The sequence below is a fragment of the Phoenix dactylifera genome, chromosome 10 (assembly GCF_009389715.1).
Source record: "Phoenix dactylifera cultivar Barhee BC4 chromosome 10, palm_55x_up_171113_PBpolish2nd_filt_p, whole genome shotgun sequence".
Classification (NCBI taxonomy): Eukaryota; Viridiplantae; Streptophyta; class Magnoliopsida; order Arecales; family Arecaceae; genus Phoenix; species Phoenix dactylifera.
In genome coordinates, this window is record NC_052401.1 from 4054501 (window position 1) to 4078150 (window position 23650).

Genomic DNA, 23650 nt, shown 5'->3' on the forward strand with positions numbered 1-23650 from the left:
TGAAATTTATTGCTTAATGTGCATACAAAAATTAATATTGAAAGCTTTTTTATTATAATTTATTATATTATATTTCAAAAGTAATTCGAAAAAAGAAAAAAAAATTGTACTTCCTGCAACGTGCAAGGTCAATATTTACGGTGCAAGTATAATAACAAAAATTACCAAATGAAAGACTCAGCGTAGAACATATGAACATCAACATTAATATGTTAACCATAGTTCATTGCTTAATAAATAACCGATATTGATGATGTTAATATTTGTGTTTAGCTATTATTGCAAAGACCAATTACAACCATTCTTATATGCGAGATTCTTTAAGCATTGGAATATCATAGATTTAAATATCTTGAATTTGTATGCCAAACATGTTAGTACACCAAACGAGTGGGTCATCTGTCTCCATAAATCTCCTCATTTCTTTGCTACAACCAATTCAGCCAATTTCCTTTCCCCCCTGCTCAAAAGCCATCCTCCATCCTCCCCAGTCGAAAGAGAAATATAACCCATCATCCATAGCGAAAGCTTTCCAGCTTTCATTCCTTTCGATGCATCTCTTCCATTAGAATCAAGCAACTCCTTTCATCTTTCCAAGCTTAATATATAGGCATCAAGACCCAAGTCTCATGTGACCAATCCAAAATTCCCAAACGAATTCATCTCTTGATCATTTCATCTCCTATGCTTTCCATCCATATCAAGTAGACAGCCAAATTCCCATTTTAATAGCAACCATGAAGCCAACGGACCCAAAGTTTCCCAAGCTAGAGCTCCCCCTCCTGGGCTTCTTCTTACTCTTTCTCATCCTCTTTTTACTAAGATCAAACCATTCTTCTCCAGTTCCACAAAGCATATCACAAAATAACCAAACTAGCTCATCAAAGCACTTACAAGATACGACACCTTCATGCGCAAACATTCCAAACTCCCTAGCAAGCATCTATCGCCTATTGGAGAAATATAGCCTAGAAATTGCTATATTACTATTTTTATTATTTTATATTAGTATTATAAAAGAATAATTTACTAAAATAAATTCAGAAGATTTAAAAGATCTGGCCTAAATCGTGGCGTGTAATGTACACTTGTTTAAGAATGTAATTTGTCCCCCTATATGCGGGACTACAGCAATCTCATCCCCAAAGTATAACAATTTGGCTCAGCTTGATCCTCTTCTAACGAACGCAATCACTGGGAAGCTTGAGCTAAAAGACTCCTTTAGATGTTTGGGAAAGGACAAAGAAGAAAAAGTGGAGAAAAAAATTGAAAAGCAGAAAGTATGGAAGTAGAGTGTTTATCAGACTGCAACAGAGCGCACCAAAGAAAGTGGATGTATAAGTATATTTTGGATATGCTAGTGCGATGGATTCAAAGACTATTTATAGACTTTACTCGGGTGATTTTGTGGTTTGAAAATTGTAGAACCCGATTCAAACCAAACCAAAATAATTGGTTCGGGTCGGTTTTGCAGTTTGGCTGATTTTCTTGCACTACCCTAAGCAATTCCATCACTCGAAGATTTTTGTCATACATTGAGGACAAAGATGTGCATTTAGAGTCCAACCTTTTTTTAGCTATTAAGTGGAGTCACAAACTTATTTATAAATCATTCCATTTAAGAGATACTTCTAATGCCACAATTGAAGAATAGAGCTACCGTTTTCCTCTAGATTTTCCTTAATCTCCTCTGTTCTGAAGAGATATATATGATTAACATCCACATAATTGGCTTTGTGGTTATTAGAGAAATCAAATGCATCCATGCCCACAAAAAGAATGGAGCCAACCATGGGTGAGCTCAAATATGACAATACTATATAAATGTATTAGAAATTGCATGTAAAATATGCATTGATATATCATTTATTATTTAAAAGAATAAAAATATTATTTAAATTCTCAATATGAAAGATTTAGGTAGCTGGATTCATGAAAGAAACTGAAGTTCTCCTTTCTTATTTTCCGAAAAAGTGGGGATAAAGTTTAACAATCCCCCTGCACCAACTCAGAACAAGTAAAAGGAAAGAGAGAGAACTGGCTGCATCTATTGGCCTATCATTCATTTCACCTGTAACACTCATCTTCTTTCGAAGAAAGCACTCGCTTTGATTCTTTTTATCTATTTTAACAAAGAGAAATAAAAAAGTAAACAACTTAAAATAAAAGCATGAGATTCATAAGATTAAGGGAAAATCTTAATTAAATAAGAATCAATTGTTCCCAATCATCCTTTAAGGCATAGAGTTGGATGGGCCAGAGACTCATACTTGTAACCTTGCGGTGTGGTCCCTAATATTTAGGGCTTGTTTGGTTTGCACAAGAAGAGAGAGGAGCAAGAGAAAAACCGCCAAAAAGTTTTCTATTTGGTTGGAGTTTTAAAAATGATGAACACAAAAAGGAGCATTTTTATAAAAATAAAATTTATATATTTTAAAATAAAAATTGGAAAACTATTTTTTCATTGATTAAAAATTAATTTTTTAAAAAACTATTCTTATCCATCAAAATTTATGAATAAAGCTTTTTTCTTTATTAAAAATATAATAGATATTTTATATTTTTTTTAGAAAATTAGATGCCCAATCAAACATAAATCACTCTGTACTATTTTCTTATGATCAACCAAACGTGTCAAAACTATTTTCTCAAATATCATATTTTTAATATATATATATATATACGAAATAAGTTTTTTAAATCTAAGGAGCTTAGTACAGTGGTGGGCAGAGCCTCCCGCTATGCGACGGAGATCATCATGACTACCACGTTATTCACTTTTGGAATAACTAGAGACATCTGGGATACCTGCTCCGCTGTCACAACGTCCAGATTTACCTTTTTTCTCTTGGGTACCCTCATCTCTTGATTATCTCAAAATGAATTTCAATGATACCTGATCATATTTTTAATATATATATATATATATACAAAATAAGTTTTTTAAATCTAAGGAGCTTAGTACAGTGGTGGGCAGAGCCTCCCGCTATGCGACGGAGATCATCATGACTACCACGTTATTCACTTTTGGAATAACTAGAGACATCTGGGATACCTGCTCTGCTGTCACAACGTCCAGATTTATCTTTTTTCTCTTGGGTACCCTCATCTCTTGATTATCTCAAAATGAACTTCAATGGTACCTGATCAGTGGATGGAGCACACAGAGAAGTGGACTTTGTGATTAGAGATCATCTGAGTAGGCTGATTGCAGCTGGAGGACGACGCATAAGCCGTCATTGAGGTAGAGTTACAGGTTGCCTGGGAGGGCACGTCCTATGCGAGGAGAGTCCTTGGAACCGACGGGATATTTCTAGAAGAGGACTCTGTCGCGGTAGTTGACTAGATATGGAGAATGGATCCGGATGGAGACAGGAACCCGTTGCTTCGCGAGATCCGCGGCTTGGCCAGGGAGACAGGCTTCTTCCAGATGGCACATATTTATCGAGACGCGAACAGTGCGGCAAATGTATGGTCCGGCATTCAGGTGGATTAATTTGGACTAAGGTTGGAGATGTATTCTTATCAATTTTTTATTTTTTTATTTGGCAGGCCGTACTGGCGTGGGAACATGTGAATGCTGCATTTTAACCCCAAAAAAAAAACCATTTACAACGTGAGCCAACAAACTCGGAAAAATTTGAGGACGTTTTGGTCACTTGCGTTGTACGCCTGAGTTAAGCACATAAATAGCAAACCTGTTTCCGCCACTTTTCCTACCACCTCTCCCTCGTCCCACTCCAAAACCCCTCGACCAGACCCTACAAATTCATCATAGATTTCAGACGCACAGATCTCAGAAGGGAAATCAATCATTTGAATCCGTCGACATGAGCAATGAATAGTAAGATTGGCATTTAATCTCCGATCGTTTTTTCCCTTCTTGTGTTTTCTTTTGATTTTTTTTTTCGCTTTTGTTTAAACGCGATCCTTTCCGTTTGATTCTCCGCAGCGATTACCTCTTCAAGCTCCTGTTGATCGGAGACTCCTCCGTCGGGAAGTCGTGCCTCCTCGTAAGATTCGCTGTGAGTTGGGATTTCTTCTCCCAAAAGAGTTCTCTTTTAAAAGATCCTTTTTTTGTTCTGTTGAAATTACGGGTTTGTTGAGGCTGTAGTTTTCTTTGATCGCATTCAGTTTCCATAAGTTCGCAAATTAAGGTTTCGATTTGGAGATTCTTATCCCATTTTGTAATAGTAATGCTAATGGAGCGTGCTCATCTGGAACTTGTTTTCAGGATGATTCATATGTTGATAGCTACATCAGCACGATAGGTGTTGATTTTGTAAGTTTTGTTAATTTATTTGCCTCTGATGGTGCTACATTGCGTCAGTTTTTTCGTTTGAAATTTGAGCGATTTATGTTGCAATTTTAACTTAAACTGTTATAATTCGCAGAAAATTCGAACAGTGGAGCTGGATGGAAAGACGATCAAGCTGCAGATTGTGAGTGGTTTTTGGGTTATTTTAGAAATCTTGCTAAAAGAATATTTCTTTCAGTAATAACATTAATTTTGGATATGCATCAGAAGGCAGTTTGGTGAGTTGTTATGTAGTCTAGGTCCTTATAACAGTAAATTTGGATGATTCCAAGGTGATAGGGGGTTGGTGAATGGGGTTGAGGAGTTGGGAGTTGGGACCACTCTCAACAACCAAAATTGTGTTAGAATCAACTATAATAAAAGGTGGGAAGTTACCATCCAAAACCAATGTTATTTTTGGTAGTAAGGGCATTTTCAGAGTGCAACTGCATTTGATCATACCTTCATTTTTCTTGCATTCCAGCACCTTCCAACAGCATTCGCCCACCTAGACATGCCATGAGCGACTTTTGTGATGCTATCTCACACATTAATCAATGGACGAGTGATAAATTCTGCAACTGCTATTATATAGATTTATCACCATTCATCTATTTGCGCAAGACTACCTATCTTACAATCTGTACATGGTTCTTCTGATTTCACCTGAGCCTACGAAGCTTTTGGCAATGATGGTGTGCCTGTGGCCCTGTTGGTGATATCCATCTGCCATGTTTCGTGACTTCATGATGGGTTTACAGAGTTTGGCTTTGAGGCATCATTTATGTCTATTTCAAACCCTCAAGGCCTGCTAGATTTGCTTGCTTCATTAGGTTTGAGTGGGTCCTCTACTATCCAACATTTGATGGTTTCAAAATTTTATACGTAAACCTTTATGCTAATAAAAGTTGATATTCGAGTGCCCTTGATTACCTTGCCTTTCACTAACCTCTATAAGTTTTCTGACGCTATTGGTGCATATGTTATCTAAAAGAAATATATGTGTACCATAAACTTCATTGGCAAGTCATACCCCAATATTCTCAGCTATTGGCATTGCTGCAACATATTAACAATATGAAAGATCAGTTTTTATTTTTTATTTTTTTTTTGTTGTTACAGGGAGGTCTAGCCTCAAAACAACAAAAAAAAAACAGTAAAAGGAGGGAAGCATACAAACTAAGACCTAACAAGGAAACAACCATAACCATCTGCAATATGAGAGGCCTGTTTTACACATGGGACAGGAGCCTATCTTTCGAGTATTCTGAATATGTATAAACGTTCTTAGACTTCTGGGATACATTTTTAGTTCTGTAATTTAGTCAAGAAAGGCTCCCTGTAACTGCATGCAAAAGGATAACATCTGCTATTCCCATGTATGTCCCTGCTGAACTTTATAGTATGTTAGTTGTACAGGTTGAATAGGATACAAGATTTTTTTTTCTCACAATAAGAGAGATGATGTACTTAATTTCTATATACATATATTTAGATTTGTGATTTGTTTTAATGTTACTATGGTAACAGTCTTTTTTACTTGTCTAGTGGGATACAGCTGGGCAGGAACGGTTCAGGACCATAACAAGCAGTTATTACCGAGGTGCACATGGGATCATTGTAAGAATTTCTTTTTCCATCTGGTCACTTTCTTGTCAAATTCCATCTTTTAGGACAAACCATCATGTCTCTTTTGATGTTTTCTTTTGCCTTTGAAGCAACCAATAGTAAGTGCAATTCCTTCTGAAAGATTTGATCCATGATTTTCACGTCCATCCTAAGTTACTTCATAATTTCCGTTTGGAACTGCAAAGTGTTTGTCATCATGTTATGAATGTTCTAACTTGTATGACAACAATAGGGAAGATGATGCTCGTGCAATCTAAATGCCCACAGGATTGTCATTCATCTAAGCCTGCCAACTCCAAAGTCAGTGCAGCAGATTGTTTTTCAGGAGCACATGCATGTGAAATCAACTCATCTGTTTAGTATTTCAAAAAGAAAAGTGCTAGCAACTCTCATGGACAGCCTGAAAAATCAGGGTTAGCACCCAAATAATCAAGTTCATGGATAAAAGCACATGCTTGGTGGCAGGACCCTTATATGCAGAGATTTTGGGAATGCTGACATGGGTTTTTCAGCATTTTCTGTAAAATTATTGTTTTCTTTGTATTCTTTGTTTCAAAGTAGGGAAACATGATATGTTCACACAAATGATGCCCCTTTTACTTTAGGTTGCCTAGCTTAAGCAAAGCAAGAAGCTCTTTTAGTATCTATTTTTAATAAATGCCCTCAAATCCATCAAATCATGAGTTTATGTGACTAACTGCTTGGATCTAATGCCAGTATATCTTTCCAGATTGTTTATGATGTTACAGAGGTGGAGAGCTTTAACAATGTCAAGCAGTGGTTAAGTGAGATTGATAGGTATGCAAATGACAGCGTATGCAAGCTTCTTGTTGGAAATAAATGTGATTTGGTTGAGAACAAAGTTGTGGAGACACAGAAGGCAAAGGTATTATCGTCTACTTGATTTGTAAATAAGATCTGTTTCAGAATCCTGTTTTATACTTGAGCCACTGCCCTTTGGCTTCGTTTTGTCATTATATTGAGATCATTTGAAGTATGGATGATTTGATATATGGTTTCCCTTTCATATGTTTAAACAGCTGAATGAGATCATGGTTTTCATGAAAGTCATATTTGCTGCAATTAAAAGAACAGAAATTATAAAAGAAACAATATGTTCTTATAGACTTCCAGGAAATTGAATAAAATAAGAAATTGAATAAAATAAGTGTTTGTCCAGCACCTTTTACTCTCCATGGCATCTAATGTAGGTGTATCATGGTTCACTTTGATGGTTTAATGGGGTTCCAACTTCCATGTTAATATCCACATATTGATGATGTCTTTATAGAACCTTGTAATTATAATAATGGTTATACCATTCAGTTATAAATGGAAGTCAGTGAGACAGAAGAACATTGCCTGTCGATCTGGCCTGCGATATATTACCTTAGGGATGACTCAGTTGGCACTATGATGTACTGCAGGAATTTGCAGATGCACTTGGCATCCCTTTCCTCGAGACAAGTGCAAAGGATTCGATCAATGTGGAGCAAGCTTTCTTGATCATGTCTGCTGAAATTAAGAAAAGGTAAAGTTAATGTTGCAACTCCTGATCTCTGCTAGTGCATTTCAGTCTTCTTCCATATCCAAAAGTTCGATGCTGTGACTATCTCATTGCAGGTTGACACATGTTCAAAGCTAAATATTTAAAATCCTTAATGTGCCAGAACAACATATGAAAATTGATGTTTGTTGAACTGATACTTTGTGAGCTCATTTGAAATTTTTACTCTTTTTTGGAGAGAGAGTAATTCATTACTCAAATGCTTTGACACCGATTCTCAGCTTTTCCTTGATAAATTCTTATGCCTATTATGTTCATTTTGGTGCAGACTGGGCAATCAACACAGCTCGAGCACAAAGCCTGCAAGCACTGTTCGGATGAAGGGCCAACCCATTCAGCAGAAGAGCAACTGTTGCAGTTAGATGTTGTTTCTGATATTGTTTCTGCAATATGGGCCAGCCCCATCTGGAAAGGTATAAGCAATATGCATGAAAAGGCTATGTATTGCATTCTGCATTTTAGAAGATGCTGAATGGCCAGTGTTATGTCAATGGAATGTATGATCTCCCTCCTTTTAGAAATATCAATATATAAGCAATCTTGCCTGGTGTCTATTTCCCATAGTTTTTCAGTAATTCGAAGGAGCCCAAATCTGTCACAAGCATACCATTTTTTTTTGTGGTAGAATAAGCACACCTGTTCGAAGCTGCTTATTACTTTTTAAGACAATATTCTTCGAATTTTTGAGTTATTATACACACTAGAGGAAGCCTTGATCTCCTGCGATATTTCTTTTCTGCTAAGATTCACTGCATACTAAGTATGGTTTCTTCCTATACTGATGTGTTTTCATTTCAAGGCCTGGTAATGAATCTTTACCTGCAGGAATCAAGCCCTTGATCCTTGTATATTGGTCTTCATAACCTAATATTTATATTTCTAAGTTAAGTTGTCTTGTGGGTTTTGTAATATCCTGGCCCAATTTGAGCCCAATACCTTTTTGGGCCCGTACTTGAGCATTGGGCCAGGACACCTAATGGGCCCAACTGGGGCCCATTGTTGGCAGCCATTTGATGGCTGCTATCTCATACCCTGAGGATGGATGTGACTAGGGTAGGGCCAGCTGGGAAGCTGTGGAGGGCCCGACTGTTAGGCCCTTCACAGGGGGAAGCTGGGGGGTGATATTTTATATTCCTAGAGCTCTCTCCCTCTCGCTGCACCCCTTCTTCCTTCTTCCTTCCTCTTCTCTCCGAGAGAGGGTTTGCCAAACCTACATCCGTCGCTGGAGAAGGTGCTCGTGGTACTCCCCGGAAGCTAGGTAAGCCCCCTGCCTTCTCTCCTCCTGATTCATTCAGGACAACAAAGAAAGAAGGGAGGAAGGGGACTGCTGGCAGGCCGAGGGCCACCGGCGACGGCCACCGGCTTCGGCCGCGATCACCGTCGGTGCGGGCGTCGGCTGCTGGCAGGCCGAGGGTGCGGCCACGGGCTCAACCGTAGGCACGGCTGAGGACGCCGCGAGCCCGGCCGCGGGCACCGCCGGCCGTGGCCTGGCCCTCCCAAGCTCGCCCTCTTCCTTCATGGGAGAAGAATAGAGAGAGGAAGAGAGGGGGGCTTGGGAGCGAGAGAGAATATAGGAGGGTTGAGAAGGAAGGTTGAAGAAGAAGAGGAGAGGAAAAGAAGAAAAGAGGAAGAGGGGACTCACTGGCTCGTCGTCGTGTGTGGCGGCCGCCGGCTTCGGCCGTGAGCACTGTCGACACGAGCGTCGACCGCGGGCGCGGCCGAGAGCGCTGCAGGCTCGGCCGGGGACGCCGCGGGGCCTGGCCGCGGACGCCGCCGGTCGTGGCCCGGCCTCCTTCCGCTTGTCGTCCTCCCTTCTGCTCACCATCTTCCCTTCGTCGGAGAAGAGAGGAGGAGAAAGGGTGAAGAGAGGAGGGAGTCCGGAAGGTTCTGGAGAAGAGAAGAAAAAAGAAAAGAAAAGAGAGAGAAAGAAAAAGAAAGAAAAAAAAGAGGAAAAAGAAAAAGAAAAGAAAAAAAAGAAGAGAAGAGACCCTTAACGGGTCCGGCCTAACGGGACGGATCGGGGTTCGGTTCCGAAACCCGTTAAGCCCAATAATAAGAAATTGGTTTAGCCAATTGAACCTGAACCCGAGCCCAATCAGATTGGGCTAAGTCTGGACGAGCCCAAACTGCAAATTGGGTCAAATCCGAACTGAATTAAGCCCAAATTAATTTGGGTCCGAATCCAATTAAGTTGAGTTAGTTCCAGCAGACCCAATTGAATATGAATCAGGCTCAATTTAAACCCAATTCAACTAATTTGAGGCCAAATTGACCCCGAGCTGACCTTGACTCAGGCCCAAATGAGCCACATTGACCCTGAACCAAAATTAAACCCAATTAAACTTGGGACTAAACTTATTGACCCGATCAGAAGACCGAATTGGCTAGAAAATGCTGGACTCAATTATGAACTAGGCCCAATCCTTTAATTAAAAACCTAATTAACCTATGTGGACCCAATCTGGTTTTAAATTAAGCCCCAAAGGCTCTAAATTGGATAAATTGGACTTGGGCTAGATCCTTGGATGAGATCCAAGCAAGTAAGTTCATCGTATGATGAACTAAGAAATTTTATAATAAATAAATGGGGAATAATGTAATCCCTATGATGTTGTTTTAGGTGATTAAGGATTTGTCACCTGAACTTGAGAAATTTGGAAAGCGAATCACTGTAAGTAACCTGTCCTAATCTTCTATGGTTCACGCATGTAAGTAACCCGTCTTAATTTTATTTTAGATCATGTATTATAAGAATGAGTGTTATTCATGCAATTTAAATTGCATATATGTTTTGTGAAAAATGGAAGCAATCTGTTCTAATCCTATTATGGATTATGTCATGTTTATTAATATTTTCTAAGTGTTATTTAAGTACATACTTCATGGATGATATGTTATGATAAGTAAGTAACTTGCCTGATTTCATAAATTATGGCCATGTATTCACCATGATTGTACTGATATTTTAAATCATGCATGCAAGTTAGTATAGCAAAATCCTATTTAGCCAAGAGGCACTATAAATGGGCTCAAAGATGCTACTGATCGAATGCAACTGAGCTGGCCTTGCTAGTGGCCGAGAATGACTGAGCCAGCCTCGCCAGTGGCTGATTAATAACTGAGCTGGTCCCGCCAGTGGCCGAGAATGACTTCGCAGTAGTATCCGAGAGAATGGACAACGGCATGCCGGGGCACGGTTTCATATGTATACTTTATGAAAAATTTTGTTTGACTTAAAATACTGCTTTGTTTACCCAGCATACATATTTTGCCATGATAAATTGTTAGATAATATGCATGTCAGCTTTTCAAATCCTGATAAACATGTTTAGTCTTTTAGTTGATCCGATAAGATTATGCAGGATTACTGACTGAGCCGCGTAGCTCATACCTGTTTATTTGCATTTTCTTTCAGATCCTCACCAGTGATCGCCATCAGATGCATTTTTCTTTTGCAATAGGGCTTCTTTCTTTTGGGGTACAACAAGTATACTTTTGTGTACATAAACTACATATAAGATTTGTATTTGGGTACTGACCAGCATGTTCTATCAAGAATGCTTTCATATATAAAGGTTTGGTTGGTTTGACTACCTTGTTACCCATGTATGAGGCTTCGTGCTATTGTGGGCGGTAGTCGGCAATAGCACGGCCGTGTCATGGATCAGGATCCGGGGCATGACAGGTTTGCAAATTCGGATAGGAGGCAGCATCCCTGCAATTTCTTCTGGACCTAAAAAGCATAAATGTTGCTTTGATTTTATTTCGATTTTGTTGCTCCTGCAGTTTGATGCATTTGGGTGGAGTCCTGGTCGATTCAATGACATCTAGGTTTGATAATTTATTAAAAGGTTGCTTGAACAAAACAGCAGTTCTAACCTTCATGGAACTTAGGAACCAAGCCGAAACCCCTGTGACCAGTCATGCGCCGGTGTTCCCTGGGCACTTGAAGAGAATGGCTTCTGTGGTTCATGCTGCAGCCAGCTTTTGCTTTCATGGGAAAATATGAAGCACATCTCTAGTCCTCATATCATTATCTGAGGATAATGTAATAGATTGTTGTCCCTAGCCCTTCTGCCACAGTATGGCCCAATAGTTCCCATCAAGACGACAAGACTTCTCTATCAGCTTAAAATTTAAAAAACTCTCTTGATAAGAATTTACTAGATGTCCTTGGGGTTCGTGCCTTGATATAAAACCAAGCAAAAGGATCAAAAACAGCAGATTGTGAGCTATAAGAGGGCTTCAAATTTACCTTTGGTATAATGTGTTCAGATGAGCTAGCCAGACTAGTATCTTAGAAAACCAGGTATCTATTGCCTTCAACTTACAGAAAGCATGGACTTCCGAGAAACATACAGCACAGCAAGAGAGATATATCATGGACTGCAGTTGTGACTTTGTAGCATCTTATAGTATGAAGGACCTGGAAGAAGGTCAAAAAGGAGCATCATCTGCAGCCTTCCCTATATTTTCTGAATAGAAAAGCTGAATTAACTAAAAAAGAAAATTTCAACTACATCGCATTAAAATTTTGCAGATACTCCACAATATCAAAATTTAACCTAACCAGTTAGTCTTGAGAATAAATTGCTGTCAAGTGCTCAAAGAATTGAGCGATTCCATGTTTTCAAAGTGCATTAAAAGTGAACTTTTGGGGCCCCCAATCTATTGACATAGCACCTAAGATCGTCCTTGTCTCTTGGGAGCCTCTACCTTCTGGCTATCTTAAAGTGAACTTCAATAGTAGTATTACCAGTGATGGAGACGGAGCAGGTGTAGGTTTTGTAATCAGAAGTCACGACTCACGGATGATTGCTAAAAAAAAGCGAAACACCGATGGGATGATAGCTATAGGAGCGGAGCTCAAAGCAGAATGAGAAAACATCATCTACGCGAGACAGAGGCTGAGGGCGGAGTGCATTATCCTCGGCCACGGTGCTCGATTGGATACGAAAGGAGGGCTGGAGGAGGGATGAAAGCCCTTTACTCTTGCAACATTCGTCAAATGATGGAAGACCGCAACGCCTTTTAGATAGTGTATGTGTATCGAAAAACGAACAGGACCGCAGACTGAGTCGCCTCCTATGCTGTGCAGCATTTCGAAAAGATCCTCTAGACACACCAGGGGGATCTCTCCTTCACCCTTTTGTCAGATTCTCGTTCTTGATTCTGCTGGCTGCACTTATAGTATAATAGAGTGAGCAGCTGTTGTTTTTTTTTTTTAAAAAAAAAGAAGCATTAAACCTTTCACTTTTTACTGCTTTATGGGAAGAATCTTTTATATCTATACTTCCAAGTAATATAACAGAATACTGAAAGCAAGTACACTGAGATCCAGCAGAAACAGAAGAAAGCAGCCTCAACCAAGCACCTAATCCCGATGAAGCACAACAAATTTGGTCCAGAAGCTTTCAATCCCAAAATTTACATCCCATAAATGCATAAGAATATGCGGCGCTAGTCACCACTATGTTGAGCAGCACTTCCTTGTACTGTTCTCTGATGCAGAGACTGTGATGGCCTTCCCTTCTTTAATGCCTCCAGCAGATCCTAACCCAGGCTCATCTGAGGAGATGTTCTTCTTGCTGATGATTCGGTAAATCTCAGCAAGAATCATTTGGAAGGCCTTCTCCACATTTATAGCCTCAAGGGCAGATGTCTCTATGAAGGATAACCCTTCCCTCTCAGCAAAGCTCTGTCCATCTTCAGTGGCGACTGCACGGAGGTGCTCAAGGTCAGTTTTATTACCAATGAGCATGATCACAATGTTGGAGTCAGCATGGTCACGAAGCTCCTTGAGCCATCGGCTAACATTCTCAAAAGTTGTGGGCTTTGTCACATCATAGACTAAGAGGGCTCCAAGGGCTCCACGATAATAAGCACTGGTTATTGCCCGGTATCGCTCCTGGCCTGCTGTGTCCCATATCTGTGCTTTTATTATCCTGCCCTCAACCTAGAGTAGGAAGGAATAAAGCATTATGCCACGAAAATTTGAGGAAAGACAGATATTTAAGTTCAGTATCAAGAATTAAAGACATATTCAAATTCTGCAAGGCATTCTCCTGAAATATCCAGACTAAAAACCTCAATAAGGTAACTGAGAAGACAGGTGATCACAACAATGTTCCTGGATGAATTGATGCTGATGCAAAACATAAGGATGATACAGAAAGAATGTTCAAAGAATAAAGGTAGCAAAGGCAGCAGAGACATGTGATGTACGATTATGGCTTCATCGTAGGCTTTTGACATATCAATCCTCGAAGGTAAACATATTGACCGCGCAAATCAACAGCCTATGTGCATCAGATTTTCATTTATTACAACCAAGAAGGATCCCAGGGACAAAGAACACCACCTCCACCAAGACATATTGAATTCTGGTGCCAAGGCGGCTACTGTTCTCTGCATGCATGTTGAATTGAAAAATATAATACAATGAACACTTGGAAGGATTACTAATGCATAGAAACTGCTTTCTGTGAGTTCACTACGAGATATTTCAGCAAATAATGTGATCACTGCTATTTATCAAGGCATTCTTAATCAAGCCACTTTTCAGACCACAAGGTTCCCAGGTTCCAACTACAGGTTAAGCTACAAAATGAACTTCCAGTCACTTATTTCCTCTAGATGGACCCCGATAAAGCAAAAAAATGGGATTTCCCAAGGCATGGTTGATTTTCTGCTCTTCTTTTTTTTTTCCAACAGAAATCCTGAATGGCCTTCAATGTTATAAAGGAAGACATACTTAGGCTCTGTTTGGGGGAGCTTTTGGAAGGCCAAAAAGCACTTTCTGGCCCTCCAAAAATACTTTTAGATAAAAAATAGTGTTTGGTAAAATTTTCGGAAAACTGTTTCAGCTTTTGCGGGAAGCTAAAAACAGCTTTTGGGGAGAAGCTCCAATTTGGAGCTTTCCAAAAATGTTGTTTTCATCTTTGTCACGAAGCTGTTTTTTTGGACCAAAATACCCCCATTTAAATCTCACTTTTTTCCCAAAACCTTCACCCCTCCTCTTCCTCTCTCACCCATCCTCTTCCTCTCCCTCTCTATCTTCTTCTTCCTCACAATGACGCCGCCTCTGTTCCTTCTTCCTCTTCTTTTTTTCTTCATTTTTGTTTTGGGAGCTCGTGGTTGCCCAAGGTAGCAGCCACCATATCGGCCACCACTCATGGCCGCCGACCCTTCTATATTTCAATGAAATAAAATAATAAATAAATAAATAACTAATTAAAATAAATAAATAAATAAAATAATGAGTGAGTGGCAAATAATCTAATCTAAACAAACAAATAAATAAATAAATAAAAATATTAGTAATTATTTAACCAATTTTATCACCTAGCTAGAAACTTTGTTAGAGAGATAAATGATCATTAGAAGGATGAAAAATTACTTTACACTAATAATTATAATATTTTATATATTTATTATTGTATTATACTATAAATATAATATTATATTACATTATATCATAATACATTGATATGTTATGTTAAATAATTTAATATTATATAAAATTATTATTCTATAATACATAATGTTATAGTACTATATTATAATAATATTATATTACATTACATTAATATTATATTATATCATATATTTATGTATTAATACGTATTATATTTTATTATGCTCTGTTGTATAATACTGGTAATGTCCTTTATGGTCATTTTGTCACACAAAAGTACTTTCTCAGTTTGTTTACCAAATACATGTTAAAGTGCCACAGCACTTTAGAAATATAGTTACCAAACAGTAAACAGCTTTTTATAAACGCTTTGCTTCAGACAACTCTACTTTCAACAGCTCTACTTCCAAAAGCTCTACCACTAACAGCTCCCTCAAACAGGGTCTTACTCTGTTCCAATTGAGACCTCCAAAATCTAGACAATGGTTATTCCAAGACTTTACATACTTTGTTCAAAGATTACTGACATGGAATGGGGTCCGGGCCACTGCCATATAGAAAGTACTTTCCTGTAGACAGAAGAAAGTTTCTACCCTCTGAACAAAGTTGGCAACTTCAAGTCCAACTCACTACATTTTTATGTGTGATCCTAAAGCCAACAGTCAACAATAGTTGGAAACAACATTAAAAGTTATAACGCAAATAGGCAAAACTCTGACTTGGAACACCCCAAATGAGAGATCAAATCATGAGGTACTGTACAAATTCATGGCAGCATCGATGCCTAATTACCGACTCTGTTGCCACTTTCCATATCCAAAGCACTCCTTAGCCTAGATTCAGACACAAATCCGACATGTACAGAAATAGATCTTGGAATTTAGCATCTTTACAGAACAGGACAACATCAAAATCAAGCAACCGCTAGAAATTAAACCACATATTAATGCATCTAAATAGGTCATAATAAGAACCAACAAAAACCGATCCAGATCTGAAACATAAGAGCAAGAAACTTAAGCCAGAAACCTATGATCCAACATAACACTAAAATTAAAAGAAATCCACCAGGAATTCAAGAAATCTCAAAACTTCCATAAATGTTCTTTTATTTTTTTGTGCCCAGGAAATGAAACGCGGAAGGACAAATCCAGTGATTTAAAGGAACTCTCGAAATTCGAGAAAAGAAACTTAAACATCAGCATCGTCAAAACCATCATTATTCAAAAAAAAAAAATCAAAAAGAAGAAAAAGGACAAGAACTTCGCAACACAGACAAAACCCAGACACATCGACGAGAGATCTCTGAAGCTTCGTCAAAGATAACGCAAAAATCCACCACAGAATTCCACAAAAAGACACCGAATTCAGCAAAAACTCACACAAAAAATAGAAGATCCAAGAGAGAGGGAGACGTGGAAGGGGGTCGGGGGAGAGATACTTGGAGGGTACGGGTGGCGAATTCGACGCCGATGGTGGACTTAGAGTCGAGGCAGAACTCGTTGCGGGTGAATCGCGAGAGCAGGTTGGACTTCCCCACGCCCGAATCGCCGATCAATACCACCTTGAACAAGTAATCGTACTCCTCCTCCGCTCTCCTCGCCGCCATCTCTCTTCTCTCCTATCTCGCCGTCTCCAGTCTCTATTCCCCGCTCTTCTGGTCGACTTCTACTGCGCTCTGACGCCTGTGTGATGGGAAATGATGTCGAGAAAGGGCACAAAAATTTGTTCCTTGATTCCCGGAATGCCCCCGAGAAAACTGCCACCCCTATATCAGCGAGACCAAAATAATAATAATATTTTTAATTAATATTTACATATATATATATATATATATATCTTTATTTTACTATTTTATTCTTTTTATCTCTATTTTTTCCCTCACTTCATCTAATGTCGTAAAAAAAATAACGGTGTTAAATTAAAATGATCAAATTATTTTTAATAAATAAATATAAAAAATATTTATAAAACGTTCACGATGAAAACAAAAAAAAGTAATTTCAAAATTTTATTTTATTTTTAATTAAAATAAATATAATTTTTATTAATGATGATGTCCATATTTATAAAAAAACAGTATTTTATGAGAATAAAAATTAAATATAAATTTCAAGAAGATATTTACATAAATTTAATTTTTAGAAGAATATTCATGTAACAGTAGCATATGTCACCACTGAGTAACAGTAGCACCTCAACCATTTTGGGTCTTCGTCCAGTTTTGGACCAAAAATACGCAAGCAAATCTTAATAATGGGTATTTAAAAAATAATCATAACTCGATTATTATTCTGTTGTAACAAGCATAACACTTTTTACCTAATTTATTTCTTTCATTTCAAATATTTTACCCACTAAAAATATATAGCGTAAATTATATTGACCCCCTTAGAATTTGAGGCAATTACAGATTTCCATCCAATGCTCGTGAAATATACACTCCACTATCTAACTTTTGCTATCTGCATAACATAAAACTGCTTACAGATATCTTTCTGTTAAATAAGCTAATGGACTTTACCGATATCATTACTTTCTAACGTATTTGAGTTTTAGAATATTTTAGTTGATTTGGGTCAAAGGTAAAAAGATTGGGTTACCCTTAAAAAAACTAAAGTTAAGTTAGCTAATTTGGGACACTTTAGCCTTTTTAATCTTATCTAAAATTGGTTAGAAATTGATGACTCCGTTAGTTTATTAATAGAAAGATAAGTGTGGAAGGTTATGTGTTATGCACATAGTAAAAGTTAGGTAGTGAAATAGGTATTTACAAAATGTTTGGTGAGAATTTGTAATTATCCCAAACCTTGAGAGTTCAATGTAATTTACTCAAAAACATATTATGAGATCAATTACTTAAAAAATAATTAATTTATTATTTGATCGATTGTAATTTAGGCAAATAAAGATGGTATTTTTATTTTTAATTGTTTTTCATTATTTTTTATTATTTGATTCAAGTTAATAAAATTTTGACATTATCCGATTGCCTATTATTATTACTACTGCTGCTATAATATATTTTTTTTAACAAAACTAGTTACCTAGGAAAGTTTTGTTACCATAATGGATGGCTAGTCAATTTGTTTTTACATCAAAAATAAATAAAAAACTTCAATTGGTTAGTCTGCTCCTTAACCTTCACACTAGTAAGAAATATATATGGCTTCTTTATAGCGCTTAAAAAACATATGAAAAAAAATATTATTAAAGATTTGATTATTTCTCAATCTAATTGTTCATGAGATAGGGCAAAGTGGTCTTTGACATGAGCAAACTATTGAGAGGAGGTTGACAGAAAGTATGTGATAAGAGCTTGATCAAGAGTTGAAAATGATCTTTGATTGATGAACCTGGGCAATGCATCTGGTTTTCCATGTCTTTTATTTGCATCAAAAGAAAAGAAATTGCTCAATGAAACAGCAGAAGTTTTAAATCCTTTTAGAATGAGTCTGGTTTTGGTGAACTAACTTGGCTGATAGGGTCCTTGGTCAAATTCAACAAGAAAGCCTTGCCCAATCCTCAGCTTCCTTTTTTTTTCTTGTTTTTTCCTGCTAGAGTCTGCAAAATATTTGGAAACAACACAATAATTTTTATGATGCTATGACTATGTTAGGATCTACAGTAACTTGGTTGGTAGTTTGTGTAAGTCCACACGTGGGACCAATCATATGCCTTTTCCAGAGGACCACGAACCACACGCCTTTGATCATCTTTCCCTCGAACCATGTACCGTCACATTAGCGCTCTCTCTCTCTCTCCTCTTCTTGGATAATTCAATCAATAATTTAGAGCATAAGGTAGATAGGCACTATTGAATGAAAGGTATTATTTGAATTTCTAAACTCTACCTAAATATTTAAGATCTACTCAGTGCATAGTCGACGTAGGATTAAGCACACATACATATGGATTCTCTCATACTCTCTTCGTTTACACTTTAGCGTCCTCACTATGCTAAGATCTGAATCTATTCAAATCCAATTACAAATACCACGATCAGCTCGTAGTCAACTCAAATAAGCCCATGGTGCAGCGTCTTCTAGTTTATATAAACCATGGGTTGCATCTGTTTTGATACAATTTGTCATAACTCAAATTTTTATCCAAAAAAAGCTGGCTGAAATGTATTATTTGGATTTCTTGGTTACGTATAAGTACTCAGAATCGATCTATTGCATAACTATATAGACGTTATCTTTTTACGTGTTGAATTAGAAGGTATTATTTGAATTCCTTGCATCCATTTGCAGGAGGAGATTATGCTATGCAGGAAAGACAGTCTACATGGAAATCACAAATAGAACATCAACCTGCCAAACAATCCATCAAGCAATTGGCATCCCTCAGCACATGATCAGCCTTGAAGTAAGGGAGGAAATAAAATAGTGAATGTCATTTACTAGAAACTGCAGGATGAAAAAGATCATTGATCCATGGGATGACCGTGGTCAAGGCCAAAATCAAACTCGCTTGTTGGTATACTCTTAACTCTGGGAAACCTTAGAAGCTAGTGTTTGCCACTGGCATTTCTAGGAGTGACAAGGGATCCGAAGTTGGATCCAATAGTCGAAAGAATTAGTTGTTAAAATATCATAAAAAATAGGAACCTCTAATTAATTTCGCTTGGTCATGTTTCAGCTTGTCTTGCTTGCCGGGACTAATTCAAGTGTAGCCCACAGTTCAGCTCACATAGTCAAAGAATCAAACAGAAAATTCTGTAGAAAATGAGGGACTAACACTTAACTTGTCCCTGGTAGTACCGTTTGAACTAGTTCCGGCACTGGCCATGCCGAGAATAGTTCAAGTAGTGAACTCTCCAATAGTCAAAGAGCCGGACGCAAAGTTTTGTTAAACATGGGGATCTATAGTTAATTTATTCCAGGTAACTTCATATCTAGTTTCGGCAGGGCTGTTGCCGAGACTAGCTCAAGTGTGTACCATAAGGTGAGCCTCAAGTATTTAAAGAATGGGATGCCAAAGATTTCAGAAAATAAGAAAGTAAGGATCAAAAGTCAATTTCTCTTGGAAATATTTGAATTAGGCTCCGTTTGGGGAAGCTTTTGGAGGGCCAAAAAGCATTTTCTGGCCCTCCAAAAGTACTTTTAAATAAAAAAAGATATTTAGTAAAAAAATTTGAAAGCTGTTTTAGCTTTCCTAAAAAGCTAAAAATAACTTTTTGAAAGAAGCTTCATTTTGGAGCTTTTCCAAAAAGTATTTTTAGACTCCGTCAAAAAGTTATTTTTTGGACTAAAATACTTCTAATAAAATACCCAATCCACCAAGCTTAAAATACCCAATCCACCGAGCTCGAAATCTCCCAACCACCTCTTTCCAACGACCCCTCTCCTCCAATCTCACGAACCCCAAATAAAAGAAAGACATCGAAGTAGCCGAAGTCGGCGGCGGCAAAGAAGGAGGATTGGAGAATCTCGTAAAGAAGCTCGGAGCCCTCATCCACCGTGGCCGTGGGCGCCACGACGTCGCAAGCTGGCCGTCGGCTCTTCCTTTTCTTCTCCGGAGAGCTTCATCACCCCTCCCATGGTTGCCTCAAGCTTTTCTCCTCCCAAGCTTCCCTCTCTTCTCCACAGGAGAAGATAGGAATGCCGCAGGCTGCGGTCACCTCGGGTGCCGCTAGGGCTGGAAGTGGGCCGGGCCGGGTCGGGCCAAACCCCTACCCAAGCCCGGCCCGAATTTTTTTTCCAGGCTTCGGGCCGGGCCGGGGCCCGAAAAATTTTTAAGGAACAAGGCCCCAGCCCGGCCCGAGCCCATTTGGGCCGGCCCAGAAATTAAAAGCTGCAAAGTTAGCCATGCCTCCAGTATCAGAAAGCGAAATCAAATCGAAGATTTTGAGTGGGCTACCAAAAAAACAAACCACCATGCTGTTGCCGTTCCCTCAGCTCCCATTCTCGAAGCTCAAGTGCGCCTTGTTGGGTTCGGCCAAGCACTCATCCGGGTCGGTGAGGATCTCCGAGATGAACTTGATCAGCGAGCAGAGCCCCCCCAAGAAATTGTGGTCGATAACCCCATTCCCCTCCATCACATGAGCGAAATCCACGAGCTTAACCCTAACCCCGCCGCCGGCCCTCCTGGCCTCGACCTCCTCCCTCGCGTACATCACCAGCACCGACACCGAGTAGAAGTGGAACAGCGTCTGGTCCTCGAACCACGCCTTGAGCTCCAGCAGCTGCGCCAGAACCCCGTCCGACCGGCCGTACACAGCGGAGGCGAAGGCGCAGTCCGGCGGGCCCGGATCCGACGCCGGATTCGAGGACACGAACTGCCGGAGCGCTCGCTTGACGTCCTCCGCGGTGAACCGCCGGACGGCCTCGCGATCGGGCCGCCAGAAGCCGGCGTCGCCGCCCTGGTGGATCCGCACACCGGAGATGCGGAAGCCGAGGGCGAGGCTGGTGGTGTCGCGGTCCTTCTTGAGGCATTTGCGGACGTAGTCGTCGGGGGCGGGGGGGTACCAGGTGCGCGCGCCGATCTTGATGTCGATGAGGGACGGGCGGCGGAGGCCGGCGGCGAGGTCGTCGAGGACGAGGTGCGGGTGCGGGCCGGAGCCGTCGGAGGCGGGGAGGAGCTGGGTGCCGTGGAAGCCCGGGAAGAAGGCGCGGACGTGGGGAGGGACGAAAATGGTGACGAGCGACGGAGCGAGTCGCGATTCAAGGGTTTTCCTTTAGGGCAAATTGTTGATACGGGCTCGGGCTTGGACGGGCCGCGTTCGGGCTGAGTATGGGCGCGGGCTTGGGTCGGGCCCGGGCCGGGCCAATGAGATACCCGAGCCCGGCCCGAAATAGAAATGGGCTGAATAATTAAGCCCGAGCCCGGCCCGAAATGCATTGGCCCTAGCCCATAGCCCGGCCCGCGGGCGGCCCGACCCGATGGGCTTCGGGCCGGCCCGAGCCCACTTCCAGCCCTAGGTGCCGCAAACGCTGCCAGTCGCACCGCCGGCCCAGCCGGCCCTCCCGAGAGCTTGATCGCCCCTTCCATAACTGCGTGGGAGAAGTGGGGAAAGGGAGGAAGAAGAGAGAGGGGAGGAAAAGAAAGAAAGAAGTAGAAGAGGAGAGAAGCTTCGTGAAGGAAGAACAAGAAAGAAGAAAAGAAAAAGAAAAAAAAATAAAAGAAAAGAAGAAAAAGAAAAAAAGAAAAATAAATAAATAAATAAATAAATAAAAATATTAGTAATTGTTTAACCAATTTTATCATCTAGTTAGAAAATTTGTTAGAGAGATAAATGGTCATCAGAAAGGTAAAAAATTAATTTACACTAATAATTATAATATTTTATATCTTTATTATTATATTATACTATAAATATAATATAATATTACATTATATCGTAATACATTAATATGTTATATTCAATAATTTAATATTATGTTATATTATGAAAAATTAATTATGCTAATAATTATAATATTTTATATTTTTATTATTATATTATATTGTAAATATAATATTATATTACATTATATCATAACACATTGATATGTTATATTAAATAATTTAATGTTATATTAAATTATTATGCTACAATATATAATATTATATTACTATATTATAATAATATTATATTATATTACAATAATATTATACTATATCATATATTTAGGTATTAATATATATTATATTTTATTATGTTCTGTTGTATAATACTATGCAATGTCTTTTATGGTCATTTTGTCATACCAAAAGTACTTACTCAGTTTGTTTACCAAACACATATTAAAGTGACACAACACTTTAAAAATATAGTTACCAAACAGCAAAAAAACTTTTTTAAATAAGCTCTTGCTCTTTAGTATGCTAATGTTAGTTGACCCATCAAACGAAAAAGCTCTACTTAAAAAATCTTTACTTTTAACAGCTCTACTTCAGAAAGCTCTACTTACAACAATTCTACTTTTAAAAGCTTTACTGCCAACAGCTCTACTCTCACAAGCTTTACTGCCAACGGCTTGTTTTTTAATCCGTGCCACCATGCCTGACGAGACTAGTTCAAATGTAAGATTAAGGAAAATAATAGAAATTCCTTGTTCCAAAAACCAAGTCCTTTTTTTTGTGGTAAATTGGCGTCTCACTAGTGAGTATACCTCGAGCAATCACAGTACAAAATGCGGGCTAGGCCCTGCGGAATAGAAGTGGTGCCCTCCCATACAAAATCTCCAGTATGATGTGCCGCAAAGAAAGCGACCCAATCAGCAGCACTGTTCGCCTCCCGAAGTACATGTGTGACCCCAAAGGAGTCGAACCCTTCCAAAAGGTGGATACATCATGAGCAATAGGATGTAGGTCTGGCATGGTGTGTCCACTCCTGATCCAGTCAATCACAACAGCCGAATCGCCCTCCAAAAGTATCCACCGAGCCTCTAGGTGCACTTTAACATGAACGAGGTCCTCCTATGCTGCGCAGCTCCGCCACTGGAATCGACTCGTCAAATATGCGCCGTCCCCCTGCTGCAGTCATCTGGAGGTCGTGATTTCTGATGACAAAGCCCACGCCACATTTACTGCTACTCGCTGAAATACTCCTGTCAAAGTTCACCTTGAGGAAGCTAGGGAGTGGGGGCTTCCAGGATACCATGGGTACCATTGCATGCCTGGTCGCTACAGGAGCCAAATGGAGCCCCCAGATGTCCCTATCATCCCTAGGTGAAGTCTCAGCAGCAACACTCGCTAGCTCAGCTACATGTGCAAGTGCTCTATCCACCATTGATCTCGGATAGAATCCTCC

General features: G+C 39.3%; 3 protein-coding genes across 4 annotated transcripts; 1 reads left to right on the forward strand and 2 right to left on the reverse strand.

Moving 5' to 3' along the window:
* Nucleotides 1–3695: 3695 nt before the first annotated feature.
* Nucleotides 3696–11009, forward strand: LOC103701625 (ras-related protein RABD1-like). 2 transcript variants are annotated; one of them, XR_603190.4, is made up of 9 exons: nt 3696–3844; nt 3953–4025; nt 4235–4282; nt 4395–4442; nt 5846–5917; nt 6657–6812; nt 7354–7457; nt 7762–7906; nt 10909–11009. XR_603190.4 is itself a non-coding variant. In XM_008783762.4 (8 exons), the coding sequence occupies exons 1-8, from the start codon at nt 3831–3833 to the stop codon at nt 7853–7855; spliced, it is 609 nt and encodes a 202-aa protein (XP_008781984.1). In that variant the 5' UTR covers nt 3696–3830; the 3' UTR covers nt 7856–8064. The 2 variants fall into 2 exon arrangements, 1 of the variants encoding a protein (XP_008781984.1); XM_008783762.4 differs by lacking the exon at nt 10909–11009 and having other exon boundaries at nt 7762–8064.
* Nucleotides 11010–12757: 1748 nt separating this feature from the next.
* On the reverse strand, nt 12758–16616 carry LOC103701624 (ras-related protein RABA2a-like). Its single transcript, XM_008783761.4, has 2 exons — nt 16352–16616; nt 12758–13449 (listed from the first exon to the last, which is right to left on the reverse strand). Exons 1-2 carry the CDS (start codon nt 16517–16519, stop codon nt 12964–12966), a joined length of 654 nt encoding a protein of 217 aa, XP_008781983.1. The 5' UTR covers nt 16520–16616; the 3' UTR covers nt 12758–12963.
* A 3947-nt stretch (nt 16617–20563) lies between these two features.
* LOC120112227 (inositol polyphosphate multikinase beta-like) lies at nt 20564–23629 on the reverse strand. The gene is made up of 2 exons (XM_039131088.1): nt 23517–23629; nt 20564–21590 (listed from the first exon to the last, which is right to left on the reverse strand). The coding sequence occupies exons 1-2, from the start codon at nt 23627–23629 to the stop codon at nt 20810–20812; spliced, it is 894 nt and encodes a 297-aa protein (XP_038987016.1). The 3' UTR covers nt 20564–20809.
* Between the last annotated feature and the right edge of the window lie 21 nt (nt 23630–23650).

Coding starts and splice junctions, on each gene's coding strand:
- LOC103701624 (XM_008783761.4), bottom strand. CDS start 16,519: ATGGCGGCGAGGAGAGCGGAGGAGGAGTACGATTACTTGTTCAAGGTG. Junction 13,450..16,351: donor TCGCCACCCGTACCCTCCAA/GTATCTCTCCCC, acceptor TTCCTACTCTAG/GTTGAGGGCAGGATAATAAA.
- LOC120112227 (XM_039131088.1), bottom strand. CDS start 23,629: ATGGTGGATAGAGCACTTGCACATGTAGCTGAGCTAGCGAGTGTTGCT. Junction 21,591..23,516: donor TTGGCTCCTGTAGCGACCAG/GCATGCAATGGT, acceptor TTTGCCCTAAAG/GAAAACCCTTGAATCGCGAC.
- LOC103701625 (XM_008783762.4), top strand. Junction 4,443..5,845: donor AGACGATCAAGCTGCAGATT/GTGAGTGGTTTT, acceptor TTACTTGTCTAG/TGGGATACAGCTGGGCAGGA. Junction 5,918..6,656: donor GAGGTGCACATGGGATCATT/GTAAGAATTTCT, acceptor ATATCTTTCCAG/ATTGTTTATGATGTTACAGA.